At 42.1% G+C, this 23989-nt stretch overlaps 1 protein-coding gene across 2 annotated transcripts in view; it reads right to left on the minus strand.

The window, feature by feature from the left end:
• The window catches only part of tnn (tenascin N), a 46890-nt gene that overhangs the window by 8370 nt on the left and 14531 nt on the right, over window positions 1–23989 (minus strand). The window contains exons 7-16 of one of the 2 annotated variants that reach the window (XM_054626914.1): window positions 22336–22518; window positions 21198–21287; window positions 16442–16705; window positions 12707–12970; window positions 10979–11242; window positions 8869–9132; window positions 6758–7021; window positions 4656–4919; window positions 2545–2808; window positions 435–698 (exon numbers count right to left, since the gene is read on the minus strand). In XM_054626914.1, the coding sequence (XP_054482889.1) occupies window positions 435–698; window positions 2545–2808; window positions 4656–4919; window positions 6758–7021; window positions 8869–9132; window positions 10979–11242; window positions 12707–12970; window positions 16442–16705; window positions 21198–21287; window positions 22336–22518 (2385 nt within the window). The remainder of the gene's footprint in view (window positions 1–434; window positions 699–2544; window positions 2809–4655; window positions 4920–6757; window positions 7022–8868; window positions 9133–10978; window positions 11243–12706; window positions 12971–16441; window positions 16706–21197; window positions 21288–22335; window positions 22519–23989) is intronic. The other variant, XM_054626919.1, reaches the window with a different exon arrangement.

Here is a 23989-nt window from a genome sequence, read left to right on the forward strand (position 1 = left end):
TGGTCACAAACATTTGCTACTACAGCACATAAAAAAAAAATTAAAAAAAAGAATGGCCCTGAGCTACTCTAATACTCCCTGCATGAGTGGCTGAGGGGAGACTGCAGGGTAGTCTCGGGACATGCTTGAGGGATAACACCTCTCAGCTGGAGTAAGTTTTGGGGGAAAAAGGATGTCTGGGCTGCTTTGCTCGCTGTGACCCGCATAAGAAGTTGGCAAGTAGATGGATGCAGGGATGGATTGGAAAACTTCTTTTAACAAATGAGCTGATTGGTCTACCATTTAAGAAACAATTTTCAATTGTCTCGTCAAAATAACTGTACAAGGTATGATGTATTAACGATGAACATGGCCCCACAAAAAAAATATTTGAGGTGAGTATTTCAATCGAGGCATGGCTTTAATTTGTTGGTTTAACAGAAAACAGTAGAGACCTGTCTGAGCTTGTGTTGAGATCTTCTTGCTGGCTTTGTTTCCTTTAATGGCCCAGGTGTAGACAGTGTAGAAGACCCCAGGCCTCAAACTAGTCAGCATGTAAGAGGTGATGTCAGGCCCCAAGGGGATCTCCCCACTAGAGCCCTCAGAGGAGCTGTAGGTTAGGATGTAGCCATCTATTTCAGCCTGGACCGGATCCCATGACACGCTGAAGCTGGATTCTGTTTCATCTCGGGCTAAGAGGTTAGCGGGAGCATCCAGTTCTAGAGGAAGTAGTTAGTAGAGCTGGTTATTTTACTACAGAGATGCAAACTACAAAAACTACTGATGCAGACTACAAGAACTAGTGTGTCATTTCTCACCAAAAGGTAAACAAATGATATCTTCTAGCATGCATTTAATTAAAACATTAGTAATAGGGGGCTGCACGGTGGTGAGGTGGCTACACCACGCCTCACAGCAAGAGGGGCCCAGGTTCGATTCCCGGGCTAGGTGGGCCTTCTGTTTGGAGTTTGCGTGTTCTCACTGTGGCAGCGTGGGTTCTCTCCGGGTTCTCCGGCTTCCTCCAACAGTCCAAAGACCTGGAGCTCTGTCCCAACTCACTGCTCAAATGTAGACAATGTAAAGGACACAGGGACTTAGGCAGTAAGCCAGTAGTAGACATAATGGGATCCCAGAGGTGTATCCGTGCTTGAGTTCGCATTAGAACTGTAGCTAAGCTTATGTCCATTGAAGTTTTGACTGCATTTGGTCTCAGGACACACTGATGATGGGCCAAGAGTTTATTTGAAGCCACAGTGCTGCACATGGAGTCACAGTTATTGCAAGAGCTAAGAAACCTTCGCCTGGAATAAGGACATGAGAGCCCCTGTTAACGGATGAACCTCGTAGCTCAGCCAGAGAAGCTAGAAGTTCGGGGCAATACAGGTAAATGGTATGGACTGAGCACATTGGGAATACTATATTGTGCATCACTCAGAGAGAGAAAAAGTCTAATCATATCTCTCCTGCTTTTCCCTGGCGGAGGGGAACCTTGTGCACCTGCATTTTGCAGGGAGGAAAACCAAGATTGGTCAGAACATTTGGCCTTCTGGGTTTTTCTGAAAATGCCTTGTATCTCTTCCACTTAATCATTTCAACAATGAATTCAAAGCTCCCAATTTTCTTCTACCCATGCATAGGTTCTATACAGAATGGACTCCGTTCAAAATCCCAATGATGGAAGCAGCTGCAGTGAGCTATGGTTAAAAGATGCTTGTCTGGTGGTGGACAGCAGAAGTGAAGAAAACTCTCAAACTTAAGAAGGAGTCCTTCAAGGCATTCAGTTATCTTCTTCTTGTAAAAATTGTCATTTTATATTCAGATAATTAGGCAGCTTTTCATAAGATCTAGGTAAATTGGGATTTCACACACCAGCTAAAACAAAAGACAAAAACAAAACATCAGGGGAATTGGGTGCAGCAATGCTGACATTAAATCTGCCATGCTAGTGAAGAGGCAGCTGAGCCAAAGAGTCAATCTTCAATCCATCCTTCATCTGTGGTCACAAACGTTTGCTACTACAGCACATAAAACTGACATGATCATACTGTTGTAAACAAGAGGCTGAGATAAGGTTCCCCAGCATGTTGGCTGTTTTCAGTCTGCATGACAGAGTGAAGAGTTTCTTCCAGAGTAGCAGGTAGAGGTGTTTTGGTCACCTGGAAAGAATGGCCCTGAGCTACTCTAATACTCCCTGCATGAGTGGCTGAGGGGAGACTGCAGGGTAGTCTCGGGACATGCTCGAGGGATAACACCTCTCAGCTGGAGTAAGTTTTTGGGGAAAAAGGATGTCTGGGCTGCTTTGCTCGCTGTGACCCGCATTAGGAGTTGGCAAGTAGATGGATGAAGGGATGGATTGGAAAACTTCTTTAAACAAATGAGCTGATTAGTCTACCATTTAAGAAACAATTTCCTTTTGGGATTTACATGTGAATTGTCTCGTCAAAATAACTGTACAAGGTATGATGTATTAACGATGAACATGGCCCCACAAAAAAAATATTTGAGGTGAGTATTTCAATCGAGGCATGGCTTTAATTTGTTGGTTTAACAGAAAACAGTAGAGACCTGTCTGAGCTTGTGTTGAGATCTTCTTGCTGGCTTTGTTTCCTTTAATGGCCCAGGTGTAGACAGTGTAGAAGACCCCAGGCCTCAAACTAGTCAGCATGTAAGAGGTGATGTCAGGCCCCAAGGGGATCTCCCCACTAGAGCCCTCAGAGGAGCTGTAGGTTAGGATGTAGCCATCTATTTCAGCCTGGACCGGATCCCATGACACGCTGAAGCTGGACTCTGTTTCATCTCGGGCTAAGAGGTTAGCGGGAGCATCCAGTTCTAGAGGAAGTAGTTAGTAGAGCTGGTTATTTTACTACAGAGATGCAAACTACAAAAACTACTGATGCAGACTACAAGAACTAGTGTGTCATTTCTCACCAAAAGGTAAACAAATGATATCTTCTAGCATGCATTTAATTAAAACATTAGTAATAGGGGGCTGCACGGTGGTGAGGTGGCTACACCACGCCTCACAGCAAGAGGGGCCCAGGTTCGATTCCCGGGCTAGGTGGGCCTTCTGTTTGGAGTTTGCGTGTTCTCACTGTGGCAGCGTGGGTTCTCTCCGGGTTCTCCGGCTTCCTCCAACAGTCCAAAGACCTGGAGCTCTGTCCCAACTCACTGCTCAAATGTAGACAATGTAAAGGACACAGGGACTTAGGCAGTAAGCCAGTAGTAGACATAATGGGATCCCAGAGGTGTATCCGTGCTTGAGTTCGCATTAGAACTGTAGCTAAGCTTATGTCCATTGAAGTTTTGACTGCATTTGGTCTCAGGACACGCTGATGATGGGCCAAGAGTTTATTTGAAGCCACAGTGCTGCACATGGAGTCACAGTTATTGCAAGGGCTAAGAAAACTTCGCCTGGAATAAGGGACATGAGAGCCCCCGTTAACGGATGAACCTCGTAGCTCAGCCAGAGAAGCTAGAAGTTCGGGGCAATACAGGTAAATGGTATGGACTGAGCACATTGGGAATACTATATTGTGCATCACTCAGAGAGAGAAAAAGTCTAATCATATCTCTCCTGCTTTTCCCTGCTGGAGGGGAACCTTGTACAACTGCATTTTGCAGGGAGGAAAACCAAGATTGGTCAGAACATTTGGCCTTCTGGGTTTTTCTGAAAATGCCTTGTATCTCTTCCACTTAATCATTTCAACAATGACCTCAAAGCTCCCAATTTTCTTCTACCCATGCATAGGTTCTATACAGAATGGACTCCGTTCAAAATCCCAATCATGGAAGCAGCTGCAATGAGCTATGGTTAGAAGGTGCTTGTCTGGTGGTGGACAGCAGAAGTGAAGAAAACTCTCAAACTTAAGAAGGAGTCCTTCAAGGCATTCAGTTATCTTCTTCTTGTAAAAATTGTCATTTTATATTCAGATAATTAGGCAGCTTTTCATAAGATCTAGGTAAATTGGGATTTCACACAGCAGCTAAAACGAAAGACAAAAACAAAACATCAGGGGAATTGGGTGCAGCAATGCTGACATTAAATCTGCCATGCTAGTGAAGAGGCAGCTGAGCCAAAGAGTCAATCTTCAATCCATCCTTCATCTGTGGTCACAAACGTTTGCTACTACAGCACATAAAACTGACATGATCATACTGTTGTAAACAAGAGGCTGAGATAAGGTTCCCCAGCATGTTGGCTGTTTTCAGTCTGCATGACAGAGTGAAGAGTTTCTTCCAGAGTAGCAGGTAGAGGTGTTTTGGTCACCTGGAAAGAATGGCCCTGAGCTACTCTAATACTCCCTGCATGAGTGGCTGAGGGGAGACTGCAGGGTAGTCTCGGGACATGCTCGAGGGATAACACCTCTCGGCTGGAGTAAGTTTTTGGGGGAAAAGGATGTCTGGGCTGCTTTGCTCGCTGTGACCCGCATAAGAAGTTGGCAAGTAGATGGATGCAGGGATGGATTGGAAAACTTCTTTAAACAAATGAGCTGATTAGTCTACCATTTAAGAAACAATTTCCTTTTGGGATTTACATGAGAATTGTCTCGTCAAAATAACTGTACAAGGTATGATGTATTAACGATGAACATGGCCCCACAAAAAAAATATTTGAGGTGAGTATTTAAATCGAGGCATGGCTTTAATTTGTTGGTTTAACAGAAAACAGTAGAGACCTGTCTGAGCTTGTGTTGAGATCTTCTTGCTGGCTTTGTTTCCTTTAATGGCCCAGGTGTAGACAGTGTAGAAGACCCCAGGCCTCAAACTAGTCAGCATGTAAGAGGTGATGTCAGGCCCCAAGGGGATCTCCCCACTAGAGCCCTCAGAGGAGCTGTAGGTTAGGATGTAGCCATCTATTTCAGCCTGGACCGGATCCCATGACACGCTGAAGCTGGACTCTGTTTCATCTCGGGCTAAGAGGTTAGCGGGAGCATCCAGTTCTAGAGGAAGTAGTTAGTAGAGCTGGTTATTTTACTACAGAGATGCAAACTACAAAAACTACTGATGCAGACTACAAGAACTAGTGTGTCATTTCTCACCAAAAGGTAAACAAATGATATCTTCTAGCATGCATTTAATTAAAACATTAGTAATAGGGGGCTGCACGGTGGTGAGGTGGCTACACCACGCCTCACAGCAAGAGGGGCCCAGGTTCGATTCCCAGGCTAGGTGGGCCTTCTGTTTGGAGTTTGCGTGTTCTCACTGTGGCAGCGTGGGTTCTCTCCGGGTTCTCCGGCTTCCTCCAACAGTCCAAAGACCTGGAGCTCTGTCCCAACTCACTGCTCAAATGTAGACAATGTAAAGGACACAGGGACTTAGGCAGTAAGCCAGTAGTAGACATAATGGGATCCCAGAGGTGTATCCGTGCTTGAGTTCGCATTAGAACTGTAGCTAAGCTTATGTCCATTGAAGTTTTGACTGCATTTGGTCTCAGGACACACTGATGATGGGCCAAGAGTTTATTTGAAGCCACAGTGCTGCACATGGAGTCACAGTTATTGCAAGAGCTAAGAAAACTTCGCCTGGAATAAGGACATGAGTTAACGGATGAACCTCGTAGCTCAGCCAGAGAAGCTAGAAGTTCGGGGCAATACAGGTAAATGGTATGGACTGAGCACATTGGGAATACTATATTGTGCATCACTCAGAAAGAGAAAAAGTCTAATCATATCTCTCCTGCTTTTCCCTGGCGGAGGGGAACCTTGTGCACCTGCATTTTGCAGGGAGGAAAACCAAGATTGGTCAGAACATTTGGCCTTCTGGGTTTTTCTGAAAATGCCTTGTATCTCTTCCACTTAATCATTTCAACAATGAACTCAAAGCTCCCAATTTTCTTCTACCCATGCATAGGTTCTATACAGAATGGACTCCGTTCAAAATCCCAATCATGGAAGCAGCTGCAATGAGCTGTGGTTAGAAGGTGCTTGTCTGGTGGTGGACAGCAGAAGTGAAGAAAACTCTCAAACTTAAGAAGGAGTCCTTCAAGGCATTCAGTTATCTTCTTCTTGTAAAAATTGTCATTTTATATTCAGATAATTAGGCAGCTTTTCAAAAGATCTAGGTAAATTGGGATTTCACACAGCAGCTAAAACGAAGGACAAAAACAAAGCATCAGGGGAATTGGGTGCAGCAATGCTGACATTAAATCTGCCATGCTAGTGAAGAGGCAGCTGAGCCAAAGAGTCAATCTTCAATCCATCCTTCATCTGTGGTCACAAACGTTTGCTACTACAGCACATAAAACTGACATGATCATACTGTTGTAAACAAGAGGCTGAGATAAGGTTCCCCAGCATGTTGGCTGTTCTCAGTCTGCACGACAGAGTGAAGAGTTTCTTCCAGAGTAGCAGGTAGAGGTGTTTTGGTCACCTGGAAAGAATGGCCCTGAGCTACTCTAATACTCCCTGCATGAGTGGCTGAGGGGAGACTGCAGGGTAGTCTCGGGACATGCTCGAGGGATAACACCTCTCAACTGGAATAAGTTTTTGGGGAAAAAGGATGTCTGGGCTGCTTTGCTCGCTGTGACCCGCATAAGAAGTTGGCAAGTAGATGGATGCAGGGATGGATTGGAAAACTTCTTTAAACAAATGAGCTGATTAGTCTACCATTTAAGAAACAATTTCCTTTTGGGATTTACATGTGAATTGTCTCGTCAAAATAACTGTACAAGGTATGATGTATTAACGATGAACATGGCCCCACAAAAAAAATATTTGAGGTGAGTATTTCAATCGAGGCATGGCTTTAATTTGTTGGTTTAACAGAAAACAGTAGAGACCTGTCTGAGCTTGTGTTGAGATCTTCTTGCTGGCTTTGTTTCCTTTAATGGCCCAGGTGTAGACAGTGTAGAAGACCCCAGGCCTCAAACTAGTCAGCATGTAAGAGGTGATGTCAGGCCCCAAGGGGATCTCCCCACTAGAGCCCTCAGAGGAGCTGTAGGTTAGGATGTAGCCATCTATTTCCGCCTGGACCGGATCCCATGACACGCTGAAGCTGGACTCTGTTTCATCTCGGGCTAAGAGGTTAGCGGGAGCACCCAGTTCTAGAGGAAGTAGTTAGTAGAGCTGGTTATTTTACTACAGAGATGCAAACTACAAAAACTACTGATGCAGACTACAAGAACTAGTGTGTCATTTCTCACCAAAAGGTAAACAAATGATATCTTCTAGCATGCATTTAATTAAAACATTAGTAATAGGGGGCTGCACGGTGGTGAGGTGGCTACACCACACCTCACAGCAAGAGGGGCCCAGGTTCGATTCCCGGGCTAGGTGGGCCTTCTGTTTGGAGTTTGCGTGTTCTCACTGTGGCAGCGTGGGTTCTCTCCGGGTTCTCCGGCTTCCTCCAACAGTCCAAAGACATGGAGCTCTGTCCTAACTCACTGCTCAAATGTAGACAATGTAAAGGACACAGGGACTTAGGCAGTAAGCCAGTAGTAGACATAATGGGATCCCAGAGGTGTATCCGTGCTTGAGTTCGCATTAGAACTGTAGCTAAGCTTATGTCCATTGAAGTTTTGACTGCATTTGGTCTCAGGACACACTGATGATGGGCCAAGAGTTTATTTGAAGCCAAAGTGCTGCACATGGAGTCACGGTTATTGCAAGAGCTAAGAAAACTTCGCCTGGAATAAGGGACATGAGAGCCCCTGTTAACGGATGAACCTCGTAGCTCAGCCAGAGAAGCTAGAAGTCCGGGGCAATACAGGTAAATGGTATGGACTGAGCACATTGGGAATACTATATTGTGCATCACTCAGAGAGAGAAAAAGTCTAATCATATCTCTCCTGCTTTTCCCTGCTGGAGGGGAACCTTGTGCACCTGCATTTTGCAGGGAGGAAAACCAAGATTGGTCAGAACATTTGGCCTTCTGGGTTTTTCTGAAAATGCCTTGTATCTCTTCCACTTAATAATTTCAACACTCAACTCAAAGCCTCCAATTTTCTTCTACTCATGCATAGGTTCTATACAGAATGGCCTCCGTTCAAAATCCCAATCATGGAAGCAGCTGCAGTGAGCTATGGTTAAAAGATGCTTGTCTGGTGGTGGACAGCAGAAGTGAAGAACACTCTCAAACTTAAGAAGGAGTCCTTCAAGGCATTCAGTTATCCTCTTCTTGTAAAAATTGTCATTTTATATTCAGATAATTAGGCAGCTTTTCATAAGATCTAGGTAAATTGGGATTTCACATAGCAGCTAAAATGAAGGACAAAAACAAAACATCAGGGGAATTGGGTGCAGCAATGCTGACATTAAATCTGCCATGCTAGTGAAGAGGCAGCTGAGCCAAAGAGTCAATCTTCAATCCATCCTTCATCTGTGGTCACAAACGTTTGCTACTACAGCACATAAAACTGACATGATCATACTGTTGTAAACAAGAGGCTGAGATAAGGTTCCCCAGCATGTTGGCTGTTCTCAGTCTGCACGACAGAGTGAAGAGTTTCTTCCAGAGTAGCAGGTAGAGGTGTTTTGGTCACCTGGAAAGAATGGCCCTGAGCTACTCTAATACTCCCTGCATGAGTGGCTGAGGGGAGACTGCAGGGTAGTCTCGGGACATGCTCGAGGGATAACACCTCTCAGCTGGAGTAAGTTTTTGGGGAAAAAGGATGTCTGGGCTGCTTTGCTCGCTGTGACCCGCATAAGAAGTTGGCAAGTAGATGGATGAAGGGATGGATTGGAAAACTTCTTTAAACAAATGAGCTGATTAGTCTACCATTTAAGAAACAATTTCCTTTTGGGATTTACATGAGAATTGTCTCGTCAAAATAACTGTACAAGGTATGATGTATTAACGATGAACATGGCCCCACAAAAAAAATATTTGAGGTGAGTATTTCAATCGAGGCATGGCTTTAATTTGTTGGTTTAACAGAAAACAGTAGAGACCTGTCTGAGCTTGTGTTGAGATCTTCTTGCTGGCTTTGTTTCCTTTAATGGCCCAGGTGTAGACAGTGTAGAAGACCCCAGGCCTCAAACTAGTCAGCATGTAAGAGGTGATGTCAGGCCCCAAGGGGATCTCCCCACTAGAGCCCTCAGAGGAGCTGTAGGTTAGGATGTAGCCATCTATTTCCGCCTGGACCGGATCCCATGACACGCTGAAGCTGGACTCTGTTTCATCTCGGGCTAAGAGGTTAGCGGGAGCACCCAGTTCTAGAGGAAGTAGTTAGTAGAGCTGGTTATTTTACTACAGAGATGCAAACTACAAAAACTACTGATGCAGACTACAAGAACTAGTGTGTCATTTCTCACCAAAAGGTAAACAAATGATATCTTCTAGCATGCATTTAATTAAAACATTAGTAATAGGGGGCTGCACGGTGGTGAGGTGGCTACACCACGCCTCACAGCAAGAGGGGCCCAGGTTCGATTCCCGGGCTAGGTGGGCCTTCTGTTTGGAGTTTGCGTGTTCTCACTGTGGCAGTGTGGGTTCTCTCCGGGTTCTCCGGCTTCCTCCAACAGTCCAAAGACATGGAGCTCTGTCCCAACTCACTGCTCAAATGTAGACAATGTAAAGGACACAGGGACTTAGGCAGTAAGCCAGTAGTAGACATAATGGGATCCCAGAGGTGTATCCGTGCTTGAGTTCGCATTAGAACTGTAGCTAAGCTTATGTCCATTGAAGTTTTGACTGCATTTGGTCTCAGGACACGCTGATGATGGGCCAAGAGTTTATTTGAAGCCACAGTGCTGCACATGGAGTCACAGTTATTGCAAGAGCTAAGAAAATTTCGCCTGGAATAAGGACATGAGAGCCCCCGTTAACGGATGAACCTCGTAGCTCAGCCAGAGAAGCTAGAAGTCCGGGGCAATACAGGTAAATGGTATGGACTGAGCACATTGGGAATACTATATTGTGCATCACTCAGAAAGAGAAAAAGTCTAATCATATCTCTCCTGCTTTTCCCTGCTGGAGGGGAACCTTGTACAACTGCATTTTGCAGGGAGGAAAACCAAGATTGGTCAGAACATTTGGCCTTCTGGGTTTTTCTGAAAATGCCTTGTATCTCTTCCACTTAATCATTTCAACAATGAACTCAAAGCTCCCAATTTTCTTCTACCCATGCATAGGTTCTATACAGAATGGACTCCGTTCAAAATCCCAATCATGGAAGCAGCTGCAATGAGCTATGGTTAGAAGGTGCTTGTCTGGTGGTGGACAGCAGAAGTGAAGAAAACTCTCAAACTTAAGAAGGAGTCCTTCAAGGCATTCAGTTATCTTCTTCTTGTAAAAATTGTCATTTTATAATAAGATAATTAGGCAGCTTTTCAAAAGATCTAGGTAAATTGGGATTTCACACAGCAGCTAAAACAAAAGACAAAAACAAAACATCAGGGGAATTGGGTGCAGCAATGCTGACATTAAATCTGCCATGCTAGTGAAGAGGCAGCTGAGCCAAAGAGTCAATCTTCAATCCATCCTTCATCTGTGGTCACAAACGTTTGCTACTACAGCACATAAAACTGACATGATCATACTGTTGTAAACAAGAGGCTGAGATAAGGTTCCCCAGCATGTTGGCTGTTCTCAGTCTGCACGACAGAGTGAAGAGTTTCTTCCAGAGTAGCAGGTAGAGGTGTTTTGGTCACCTGGAAAGAATGGCCCTGAGCTACTCTAATACTCCCTGCATGAGTGGCTGAGGGGAGACTGCAGGGTAGTCTCGGGACATGCTCGAGGGATAACACCTCTCAGCTGGAGTAAGTTTTTGGGGAAAAAGGATGTCTGGGCTGCTTTGCTCGCTGTGACCCGCATAAGAAGTTGGCAAGTAGATGGATGAAGGGATGGATTGGAAAACTTCTTTTAACAAATGAGCTGATTAGTCTACCATTTAAGAAACAATTTCCTTTTGGGATTTACATGAGAATTGTCTCGTCAAAATAACTGTACAAGGTATGATGTATTAACGATGAACATGGCCCCACAAAAAAAATATTTGAGGTGAGTATTTCAATCGAGGCATGGCTTTAATTTGTTGGTTTAACAGAAAACAGTAGAGACCTGTCTGAGCTTGTGTTGAGATCTTCTTGCTGGCTTTGTTTCCTTTAATGGCCCAGGTGTAGACAGTGTAGAAGACCCCAGGCCTCAAACTAGTCAGCATGTAAGAGGTGATGTCAGGCCCCAAGGGGATCTCCCCACTAGAGCCCTCAGAGGAGCTGTAGGTTAGGATGTAGCCATCTATTTCCGCCTGGACCGGATCCCATGACACGCTGAAGCTGGACTCTGTTTCATCTCGGGCTAAGAGGTTAGCGGGAGCACCCAGTTCTAGAGGAAGTAGTTAGTAGAGCTGGTTATTTTACTACAGAGATGCAAACTACAAAAACTACTGATGCAGACTACAAGAACTAGTGTGTCATTTCTCACCAAAAGGTAAACAAATGATATCTTCTAGCATGCATTTAATTAAAACATTAGTAATAGGGGGCTGCACGGTGGTGAGGTGGCTACACCACGCCTCACAGCAAGAGGGGCCCAGGTTCGATTCCCGGGCTAGGTGGGCCTTCTGTTTGGAGTTTGCGTGTTCTCACTGTGGCAGCGTGGGTTCTCTCCGGGTTCTCCGGTTTCCTCCAACAGTCCAAAGACATGGAGCTCTGTCCTAACTCACTGCTCAAATGTAGACAATGTAAAGGACACAGGGACTTAGGCAGTAAGCCAGTAGTAGACATAATGGGATCCCAGAGGTGTATCCGTGCTTGAGTTCGCATTAGAACTGTAGCTAAGCTTATGTCCATTGAAGTTTTGACTGCATTTGGTCTCAGGACACGCTGATGATGGGCCAAGAGTTTATTTGAAGCCACAGTGCTGCACATGGAGTCACAGTTATTGCAAGAGCCAAGAAAACTTCGCCTGGAATAAGGGACATGAGAGCCCCCGTTAACGGATGAACCTCGTAGCTCAGCCAGAGAAGCTAGAAGTCCGGGGCAATACAGGTAAATGGTATGGACTGAGCACATTGGGAATACTATATTGTGCATCACTCAGGGAGAGAAAAAGTCTAATCATATCTCTCCTGCTTTTCCCTGCTGGAGGGGAACCTTGTACAACTGCATTTTGCAGGGAGGAAAACCAAGATTGGTCAGAACATTTGGCCTTCTGGGTTTTTCTGAAAATGCCTTGTATCTCTTCCACTTAATCATTTCAACAATGACCTCAAAGCTCCCAATTTTCTTCTACCCATGCATAGGTTCTATACAGAATGGACTCCGTTCAAAATCCCAATCATGGAAGCAGCTGCAATGAGCTGTGGTTAGAAGGTGCTTGTCTGGTGGTGGACAGCAGAAGTGAAGAAAACTCTCAAACTTAAGAAGGAGTCCTTCAAGGCATTCAGTTATCTTCTTCTTGTAAAAATTGTCATTTTATATTAAGATAATTAGGCAGCTTTTCAAAAGTCTCGGGACATGCTCGAGGGATAACACCTCTCAGCTGGAGTAAGTTTTTGGGGAAAAAGGATGTCTGGGCTGCTTTGCTCGCTGTGACCCGCATAAGAAGTTGGCAAGTAGATGGATGCAGGGATGGATTGGAAAACTTCTTTAAACAAATGAGCTGATTAGTCTACCATTTAAGAAACAATTTCCTTTTGGGATTTACATGTGAATTGTCTCGTCAAAATAACTGTACAAGGTATGATGTATTAACGATGAACATGGCCCCACAAAAAAAATATTTGAGGTGAGTATTTCAATCGAGGCATGGCTTTAATTTGTTGGTTTAACAGAAAACAGTAGAGACCTGTCTGAGCTTCTGTTGAGATCTTCTTGCTGGCTTTGTTTCCTTTAATGGCCCAGATGTAGACAGTGTAGAAGACCCCAGGCCTCAAACTAGTCAGCATGTAAGAGGTGATGTCAGGCCCCAAGGGGATCTCCCCACTAGAGCCCTCAGAGGAGCTGTAGGTTAGGATGTAGCCATCTATTTCCGCCTGGACCGGATCCCATGACACGCTGAAGCTGGATTCTGTTTCATCTCGGGCTAAGAGGTTAGCAGGAGCATCCAGTTCTAGAGGAAGTAGTTAGTAGAGGATATTAATACACTACTGATGCAAACTACAGACTACTGACCAGTCCATCAACTTATCCCAAAACCTGGTCTCATGACCCGGTCTCACCTTTGAAAGAGCTTTGCAGGGGCATCTAGTTATACAAATAGATTTGTGGATTTTGTAATAGACAGAATGGTTGAAACTACATTGATAAACCAGGTGTCAAGGAACCATTGGGGAAAATTAAATGAATTATTCAATGAAATTCTGTAAGGGGCCTAAAGTGTATGTAGATAAATGTAGATAAGCATTTAACCCAACATTTTGGCATAAGCTGGTCAGATAATTAAGGCTTTGGATTTGAACAGAAAGTGTTAGATTTGAGATCTGTCTCAGCTTGTGTTGAGCTCCTCCTGCTGGCTTTACTCCCCTTGGTTGCCCAAATGTAAACAGTGTAGAGGACACCAGGCCTCAGGCCAGTCAGCATAAATGAAGTACTGTCAGACCCGACTGGGATTTCCTCACTTGAGCCCTCAGAGGAGCTGTAGGCTAGGACATAACCATCAATTTCTGCCTTGGTGTGATCCCAGGACACCCTGAAGCTGGATATTTTTTTTTATCTTGAGCCAAGAGTCCAGCTCTGTGTGAGGAGTTATGGTTAGTGTAGACTACTTAAGGACATCACTATATCCAGCGCAAACAGAACAAAAACACACACAGTTTATCAAAATTGTTATAATGTGGTTCCCTCTTACACATACATCTTTGGTCTCTTTGTAAGAGGGTAGAAATGTCAAACTTGGATCAAAGTATTTGGAGGGGATTGTTTTTCTTGTGTGTTTTAATCAAAACTGGTCCATTTGTCATCAAGAAGATGAAAACTTTGAACAAGCAATGAACAACCAAAGATGCCTATGGGACATTTTTTCTCTTGAGGTTTTGAATCCAAGTTTGACGTCATATCCCATTGTTATGTCAGAAAGGCTAATATGAGTAAACCATGAGCTATGTTAATTAAAGAACATGCAAACTACTATACCAAACATATGATGGTGACAGAACATTGTTGCAGTTAAGAACAATCTGAACCAGTGATGCAATGTCACTGCTTTGGCTTCTAGATGAATTAAAATCATGTCTATGCTGCTTCATATCACTCTGATTGTTTGTATTCTCCAAAAACAGGTGAGGAAATGCCCACCTTAACACTGAAGATGAAAACATTCAACATGTAAACAGAAAATGATTTCATACATCCCTTATCATTACATAATAATAATAATATGGAATTACTCTTTCCCATATTGCTCATGTTATAGTTAATTGAGATCACATTTGCTAAGATCACCAGCTAGAAAAGTGAGTTTCAAGCCACTTCAGGTATTTGCATCCAAAAGCAGTCCCTGCTGGTTGATGTATGAGTGGGGTTATTGCGTCTAACATGTCTGCTAAAAGTGTTTGGCTTCTAACGCAATTTGGATAGACGCCAGTTTGTACTCAAAAGTATTTTTCTTCAGCTCTTTTCTTTAGACACATAAAGGCAAGCAGACAGCAACAGCTGCTAACCTTCACAACAGCAAAGATGAGGAGACTGAATAACACAGGAGAAACAAAGTTGCTGACTTTGTTAAAGAAGCTAAATTGTCTCCACTCAAACTTCTTTAAGACATTCAGCCCCAGGCTAAACAAAACCGCTTTCAAATAAGGTGTCCAGCCTTATTATGTTAAATAGCCTTTTTCAATGAGAGTTTCTGACTTTGCAGATAAGCAAAGAGGGGTAAGTGTGGAAAGTGTAAATGTCTACTCTTTGCTTTTTACCTCTTGCCACCACAAAAAAAGACCGGGAAAGTGTGTAGAAAATGAACACACAGAAGTTCAAATGGGAATGATTGATGCATTGTACTTAAGGGCTATTTGAATTAAAAGTGTCTTACACAAAGGAGCTTAAGAAAAAGAGGCACTTAAAACATCCTCCCGATGCTCACAGGTTGTAGAGAAAGAAAGAAAGAAATGAAAAACGCTGCCTTGGAAAACTCCAGACATCAGAGACTCCAAGGTCAAAACATTTGTTTTTACTAGAGTTGTTCCGATACTGATATCAGTATCAGAAATGCGTCCGATACAGGCAAAAATGCTGGATCAGGTATTGGCGAGTATGCGACATGTGTAACTCGCTACTCGATCTGTACATCCTGGCTGATCGATACAGCAAATGTGCAAAGTAGTACTACAAACCTATGGTTAACCATTATTGTACAACATATTTTTTTCTGTGATATTGCTACTTTGTGAACTACTAATTAATGTTGGAATCGGCAGAAGGAGAGCTAGATAACGCTGTCTGGTAGCAGCTGTGGGGCAGCACAGTCCTGCTTGGCAAAATAACGGAGCTAACAGCTAACCTTAACGTAGGTTGCATTAAGTTATATAATGACGCGCTGGAGCTCTATTCAGTAAAAATTAGTATTGGGCGAAGGTGCAAAATACCTTCATGATGATGTGTTCAAATGCAATCTTGTAAAATGTAATTTTTGGCAGAAACTTGATTAAATACTGTTGTTTGAAGGAGAAGTTTCCACAGCGATATAAAATATATATTAAAGAGGGAATTATTAGCTGTTTAACTTGGATCACAATATGACATTAGGCTGATCTATTAAAGGTCTATACTATATAGACATATGTAGAATACAGATTAATTGCTGCATTAGAAAAATTAACACTTGAACTGGAATTCTTGTTAATCTTAAAAATGATTTACCAAGTTGCTGTTGGTACAATTTATTATTTGAATAATAAACAATTGAATGAATTTATAAATATGCATTTATTTGTTACATTTTGTTTAACAAAGTTAGGACAGAAGTGTTTAATTCAAGCCTGATGTTGCCTCACCAAGTTCAGGTATCAGAATCGGTATCGGGAAGGCAGAAATGGTTTCTGAGAAGATAAGGCTTGCAGAATCATTAGCCTCTTTTAAATCACTTCTTAAAAACCCATTTTTACAGACTGGCTTTTATGTGATCGTCGCTTTACTGTTTTATTTCATTATTGATATAATTTTTTATTTTACTAAATAATATTATTATTATTTATTTTATTTCTTAGTTTATTTTTATCATATCGATTTGATGTTTCATCTATTGTAGTGTTTTATAAGGGTTTTAATTTGACCTTAGTTTGTCTTGCTTTGTTGGGCCTCACTGTTGAGCTTTCTGTTGTTTTATTGCCTTGATTTTGCTGCATTATTATTATCTGAACATCTCTAGTATTTAAATCTACAACTGTGTGCCACAGCCATTGCCTTGAGTTTGCTGCATTATTATTATCTGAACATCTCTATCTCTTATGTCTAACCTTAGTGGAATTCTTCATTGCCTCTATATCGAACACCAGACCCTTAAACTTTTTTGTCCAGTATTTATATAAAGGTCATTTTTGAAGCTCTTTAATTTTGGACACACACCAGGGTCTCATTCAAAGTGTACCTGTTTCAGCGACTGTTGAACTCTTCCTGCTGACTTTGTCGCCCTTGTAGGCCCAGATATAGACAGTGTGGACAACTCCAGGCTTCAAGCCAACCAGCCTGTAGGAGGTTCTGTCACTTCCTACGGGGATCTCGGTGCTGGAGCCCTCAGCAGAGGTGTAGCTCAACATGTAGCCATCTATTTCTACCTGGACCCGGTCCCATGACACTGTTGCAGTGTCCTCTGTTACTTTAGTGGTGATCAGGTTGGTGGGAGAATCCATGTCTGAAGAAGAAGAGATTAAAGAAAGAATAAGAGACAAGCGGACAAATGTGGCTATTGCTTTTGTTTTTCAATCGGATGTCAGAGAGTGTATGTGGCAAGCTTGTTATCCATATTTGTTTTGCATGGACACAAAAGTCCCAAAGGAAGAGCTCTGTGAAGCACTTCAAAAAGGACTTCACTAGCACACAACCCAACCTGAGCTCCACAGGATGAGCTGCAGTGGGACGAGGACACAGCAGCGTAGCAGAACACAGAGCCTCTGTTTGTAAAGTCAATGGGCTTGAGGAATCACAGGAGACATATGGAAGATGCAAGCGGAGCAGTTGGTGGTGCATGTGTGTGGATGGGTGTTAGTTTCTGTCGAGGGAGTCTCCATGAAAGCAAAGAGAGGCTGGGAGAAAGAAAATAAAAAGAGTCACAGAGGCATAGTAAGAGAGACAGGAAGTATGAAAAGGAAGAAATGTAAAAGCAATCATCATTTAGGATTATTCCTCTGTAACAGCGGCTCAGTGGAGGTCAGTCCTGTGTCAGTGCGCAGTCTGCATCATGAAAACTGATTGATGATGCATTTAGAAGAAAGGAACCATGCAGCTGTCTAACTCAAAACCCCCTCTTTGTCTTTCTCCTCTTCTCCCGCTGTCACTTTTCTGTCCTTGTGGCCGCACTGCTTGACAGTCTGTCATGAGCGAAACCACAGAAGGAATTTATTGTAGCTCAATCTCATGGTTGGTCAATGAGAGGTCAATATGTAGTCTAAGTACTCCAAGTGAGCGCTACTAAGGGAGCCCAGAAAGCATCTATCAATACACATACACAATGACACAGCATATAGGTTTGGATTCTCTGAATACTAAACTAAAGATAAGGAAGGGACTAACAGGATGTTAACACGGACTGTGTACTTTTCCCAACAACTAATAATTTCACTGTTTCACACCAGGACTGTGTGTGTATGACTTGACACACAAACAGACAACATGGGCCAGCATAGGATTACGGTCAATCAGTTGCAATATTTAGGTTATTTTGTAGAAAATAAATAGAAATGTATTTAAATACGATACTTCCAAAATTTGTTTTTGGAAGTTGTGAATCGATTCAGAATCTCAGAAGTATCTTGCTTCTTACATGAATAGATTTCAACCCCAACCCTACTAATCCCCATAACACTGGACTGAAACATGCGTGAAAACAGCAGACCATTTTAACAGCCATTGATACATCTTAACAATTTACATCAAACACTGCTTTTCTATAGTCAATCTGAAGAGAATAACTCCTGCTTTGCCATTAACCCAAAGTGATGCTGGCTACAGATGTCTTCTTATTCAATAAAAGTAAATTAAATGAATGAGTATCAAATGTATCGGTCAGACAGCCCAAATGAACAATGAAAGTGAAAGCACAGCTGCTATTGCTTTTTATGCTTAAATTCAGTTTGTAACCACTTGAATGAAGCTTGTTTTCAACATTGCCTTGTTCTCCTTCGAATCAAAGCTTTCCCTTTCCCTGTTTGATTTTATTTTGTAACCCTCTGCAGCACCTTTGGCTCTTATAGGCAGTATAGCTGCTGTCCTGGCTGTATGATATATTCTATATGTTATTACACCCTTTTTGTCCCTTGCATTTGCTCCAAACGAACCGTGTGTGATGGATTGAGTTTCTCCCGACGTTCTACCCCACTAGCTGCATAGCGACAGTGGCTACCGGGCTACAGAACGCGAGCTGTGGCTTCGGTCGTTTGGAAAACAGCTTATCCATTATGGCTGGCATGTTCAGTAGAGGCATCGACCACAAGGTGCACAGTAACAGGCCATCTTTCATCATTCACAGCCTCACCACACAGCGGAACCCATACAGTATGTCTGTGGATGGAGCCGAGGGAAAATATGTGTCAATAGGTGCCGTTCTTTTAGACACTACAGTATGTAAAGTGTGACATATGTATTGTTGTGGAGGCCTCTGGCTAACAAAGTATTTTTTATGTGTTTATCCAACAATATATTTGTACCGTAAGCAGCTCGTAATTCTTTGTGACAGAATTGACTAGTCTACTTTGCCAAATCTAGAAGTAACAAACGATATGGATGGTATTGCTTTTGCCATCATAAATCATCCATCATTATCCATCCACTGTACTAGCAGGCATGCAAATTACATAGTTTTGATAAACACATCATTAGACCGACAGTTATTTTTGTTTATTTTAAATCAAGCTGTACTGCTGCTGTCAAATCATCAGAAACTATTAATGTATTTATTACCTCTCAAAATAAGGTTTTTTAATACCCGTACCCACCCGACCTGTTATGAGAGCCAATCCGCAGCACAAAAAAATATGTGAACCACTAGAATCTCATTTTTATCATTATAAAATGTTCCTTCTCACATTTTCACTTGACATATTTCTGGCATCTACTGTACAGCGCTGATGGACAAGTCTGAGCGGACAGGGTACTCCCACTGGGCCACATGAGGTGCTATAGTGTGACCAGATAACATAAAGACTACACATTCCTCACCTGTACCAATGCCAAGTCCATCTGCTTTTACTTATACAGGCCTTGGTGGTGACTTTATTGCATCTGAATCAGCGGTGTGACCGTGGTAGGTTGCTTTATACGGCTTATAATCTTTTGGCAGGTTAGTGAATGTGAAACGTCTGCTCCGGAGAGAGTGATCCATTTGACTCTGGTGTTTTTTTAAATGTTAGCTGTCATTGAATCATTTTATTCTGGAACGGATTTAAGTTTAAAGACACCATAGAGCCACCCACGGATCTCTCACACACACAAAGTTATATATTTTATAAATTAAAAAATCTTCTCTTATTGTGTTCTCCTTTAATTCCTGCTCATTTTGTATCCTCATTTCTAGCTGTAACCATTGCACTTCCTTTAATTGCGTTCCTCTTTCTCTTTATTGCTGTTGCCCTTTTCTACATTTCATTCTTAAGTTCCTTAAGAATGAAATGTATCTCTCATCGGATATGACCACTCTGGCCCAATGAAAACAGCATGTTCGGTGAGATAATAGGTGTGTGTGGTCTCTGTTGCGCCATGCCAGACATCATGAAACCTGCGAAACCCACGCTGGCAAGCAGAGCTGAGGCCTATCCTCCTCAATCACCTTTAAGCCTTTTCATGCAACACCTAAAATGAAGGATTGTAGCTACTGGAGTGAAGACAAGCCACTGTCTGTCTGGTGTAGATTAGCACATTCGCACACACACACACACACACACACACACACACACACACACACACACACACACACACACACACACACACACACACACACACACACACACACACACACACACACACACACACACACACACACACACACACACACACACACACACACATGCAATTACTAAACGAGTAGGTGGCACACTCACACTGAGATTAGCAGTGGCAGAGGCCCTTGAGTACCTGGCTGGCTTCAGAAGAAGAGAGGTGAGTCTTGAAAATACCTAGCCAACACTGATGTCTAAAAACCATTAAATTGGCTGCCTCAGGCTCTAAAAAAGAATAAAGAGCCATCAATCTGGTGACTGCTTTTGAACCGAGTGAGCTCTGAGGGCGGATGAGAGCGATGGTGGGCCAGGAAAAAAAATGAATTTAATGAAAGACAGAAAAGTAAAAAAATAACAAAGCACAAATGAGCAGAATAATGAGAGAAACTGCTGACCTGTCATGCCATTGTGGACCATTCGTCAGTAACTTAAATTATAACTTTAAAGTGCCTGAATAACATCACCAGCTGTTAAAGTGAAACTGTTAAATTAATTCCTCCTCACATCCTTAAACCAAATGTTAGACCGAATGCGTCAAACTCAATGCCACACTGCTTAAACCCAACATTACCAGATGGACTGGTAAATCGTGGACCTTCTCACCTCAACCATCAGGAAGCATCTTGTAGTCGTTACACCATTTATATCATGTTTCCTCTTGGTGAACAGGCTCACCACAGCCATTACGACCTGTCCAGATTAATAGGCGGTAATTTATAGCCTTACATCATTAACCCATAGTTGTGCTCCTTGCTGACTCTATTTATTATGCTATTTAGATTGGCTGTGTGTGGAAGGTAATACCAGGTTGTATCATACGCATGTCACAATTGTGCATGACAGATGAGGTGTTTTTCCTATTAGGGTTCTGTCCATAGGTGAATTACTGGTGGCTTGACAAGAGCTAAGAACTGTCTTTGATGCTGCACCCAACTCAAAACTAAGTGGAATATGGATGTCCTCACTGTTTCTTTAATATGTTTCACTTCCACAAGTGGCTGATCCATCATTATAAGTGTCATCTATTTCAGACACAGTCGGCGGTAGCACAAACGCAAGTCTCTGCAATTTCTATCCAGCAGGAAGATTTGTGGAAAATTGGTCCAATTTTGTGATTACTGATAACATACAGAATTTGCACTGTGTAACCCATTAGATTAAATGGATCATGGACGCTGATGTGTGATTACTGACCTGTGGCACCAGTGACAGAGGACGATTTTCCCTCAGTGGTTCCTTTGATGGCCTGCACTGAGATCTGGTACTCTGTTCCTGGAAAAAGACCTGCAGAAAGACACATATTTTGATCATGAATATATTTCTGTTCCACCATTACACGTTTATCTGTCTGACTTTTCTTTCTTTGCGAAATACTAGATGCTTTCATCTTGTTAGGCCTAAAAATCCATCAAACTATCTAACTTCTATCTGAGACGGAAATTCACTATTTGGTTAAACTGATTATAACTTGTGTCCACAATGAGGCCAAATCTATGATGAAGCTTCTTAAGTAGACATTGCTTAATTAGCAGGGAACCACTGCTCTATACTGTGATATAATGGTATTCCACTATTTTATGCATTTGCATTACATGCTTATATTTAAGATGTAAATAAGTAATGATTTAAAAATGAAGCAATTTTCAAAACAAAAGTGCTTTGCAATAAAGCCATCCCCAACAAAGGATACAAAAAAGTAAAAAATAATAATAACATCAACAAAAAAGTAAAATGTCAGTTAAGAAAAGCAAGAAGTGAGTCTTCTGGAATGCATGATTATTTTGAGAGGTAAGTTATTATGAGAATTAGGGGAAAAGACAGCAAATGTACAGCCTCCCTTAATTTTAAGACAAGCTATGGTAACATCCGATACTAGATATCGGTTAGACAACCTGAGAGACTTCATGATAGGTCGCAACAATTCAGAAGTCCACGGCTAAAGTGTTTTTTAAATGTATTTAATCTGCTTCTTGTATGCAAACTTATGTTTTGTTATGTATATCAGAGCTTCAACGATCAGTTATTTGACTAAATAATAAGAAAAATTATCACAGAATACTTTTATAACTGATTAACTATTAAAGTAATTTTTCATGCAAAATGTCAAAACTTTTCTTAGCCTTTTAAATATGGAGATTTGCTTATTTTCTCTGTTTTACATCAAATCAAACTGAATGTTTTGGAGTTTTGGAAACACAAGACATAACTTTGGGATGGATTTTACTTTCTGACATGTTATAGCACAAACAATTAATCGAACAAATTATCGGCAGATTAATCTGATATGATTATAATCGTTAGTTGCAGCCCTACTCTCTATTACCACACTTACCAACAATAGTGTGTTTGGTGCGGGCCTCTTGGTTCCTCTGTACGTTATGCTCCTCCTCCTGTCCGGAAGGATCAGTGTGTGTGAGCCTGAAGTGATCCACTTCAGCTGATGGGTTCTTCCAGTCCACCTGGATAGAGTCTTCTGTCTGGCCAAGAACTCTGATACCATCAATAGCGGAGACATCTGGGAAGGATACAGGTGTTGAACAGCAAGGTGGAAGTTGGGAGTACAGACTTGACCCTTAAACTAGAAAGCCTTAATTAAAGCCCTGTTACATTACATTACAGTCATTTAGCAGACGCTTTTATCCAAAGCGACTTACAATCAGTAGTATATTACATATCATTCACCCATTCACACACTGATGACAGGCTACCATGCAAGGTGCCACCATCAGACTCTAACTAACATTCATGCAACATCCAGTCCACACCGATGGCAAGCCTTCGGGAGCAACTTGGGGTTAAGTGTCTTGCCCAAGGACACATCGACTGCTGAAGCCGGGTATCGAACCACCGACCTTCTGATTGGAGAACTACCTTGCTCTCCACTACACCACAGCCACAGATGCTTGTTAATGACAAGCATCTGTCCTGCCCTCCTCCCATGCCCTTGAGCTAGATGAAGAATCTCTTTAACCATGAAATGTGACCTTCCTGAGAAGGGGGGTCACAGGAATTTCTCTTTTTGCTTCAAGAAAATATCGTATCCAAACATGATATTATAATATTAACATGATATAATACCATATACTGTGGATAACAGATACACTTCAATGTCAGGAAACCTGCACACTGAAGTTTATACATGTATTTAAAACAAATACCAGCACAGAGCCACACTTAATTATTATCATCAGGAATGATATAAAATAATTATGTAAGCATTAAGCATTGCTCATATTACATCATTTAATAAAAATGTTCCATAAAATTGCAATTTTGCAAAGCAATTGCATTATTGTCACTTCATAAAAATGTGCACATTTTCTAAGCAAAAGTTAAAAAGTTGAGCCAGAAAGTTTGGAGAAAGAATGTTGATTTTCAAACTAAATACCCAGACAAATACCCCACTCAAGGTTTATCACCCCTTTTGCTCCCACTGCCTTTCTCTTATATCCATGACCCTCCCCCTGTCCTGTGCACAAGTATGTTCAACCCTGTTGTTGATTGGCTGGAATCCTGTTGTGCGGCTCAGTTAGAGTCACAATGTTGATTCCCATTTAGAGTCAGAGCTGCGTATGAACACCAATTTTTTTTCAGCACACACAGAGCGACAACTGGCAGACCATGAGTATATTACATTATTCGACAAAAAGGGTAATGCATTAGAACAGCTAACTGCACCTTTAAGTGCTGGAACACATCTGTGGCTTAACATGTCTCTATGATACTGTGATTGAAAGGTACTATCCTACCATACCATACCCATTCTACAATACCCAGACATTTTTTAGCCAGACAGTTTTTAGCCTAAGATTCAAAGCACTAAAGTTTTTTGATGCCATTTGGTAAATATATGAAAATACATGTAACTGCAAGTAAAGATAGGTACCATTTAGAATATTAACATAGCAAGGAGGGATGTCAGAATTTGCAGCACATGGTGAAAAAAGACAGAACAAAACCATAAAACAAATGAAATGGGTTTACAT

The sequence above is a fragment of the Anoplopoma fimbria genome, chromosome 3 (genome assembly GCF_027596085.1).
Source record: "Anoplopoma fimbria isolate UVic2021 breed Golden Eagle Sablefish chromosome 3, Afim_UVic_2022, whole genome shotgun sequence".
NCBI lineage: Eukaryota > Metazoa > Chordata > Actinopteri > Perciformes > Anoplopomatidae > Anoplopoma > Anoplopoma fimbria.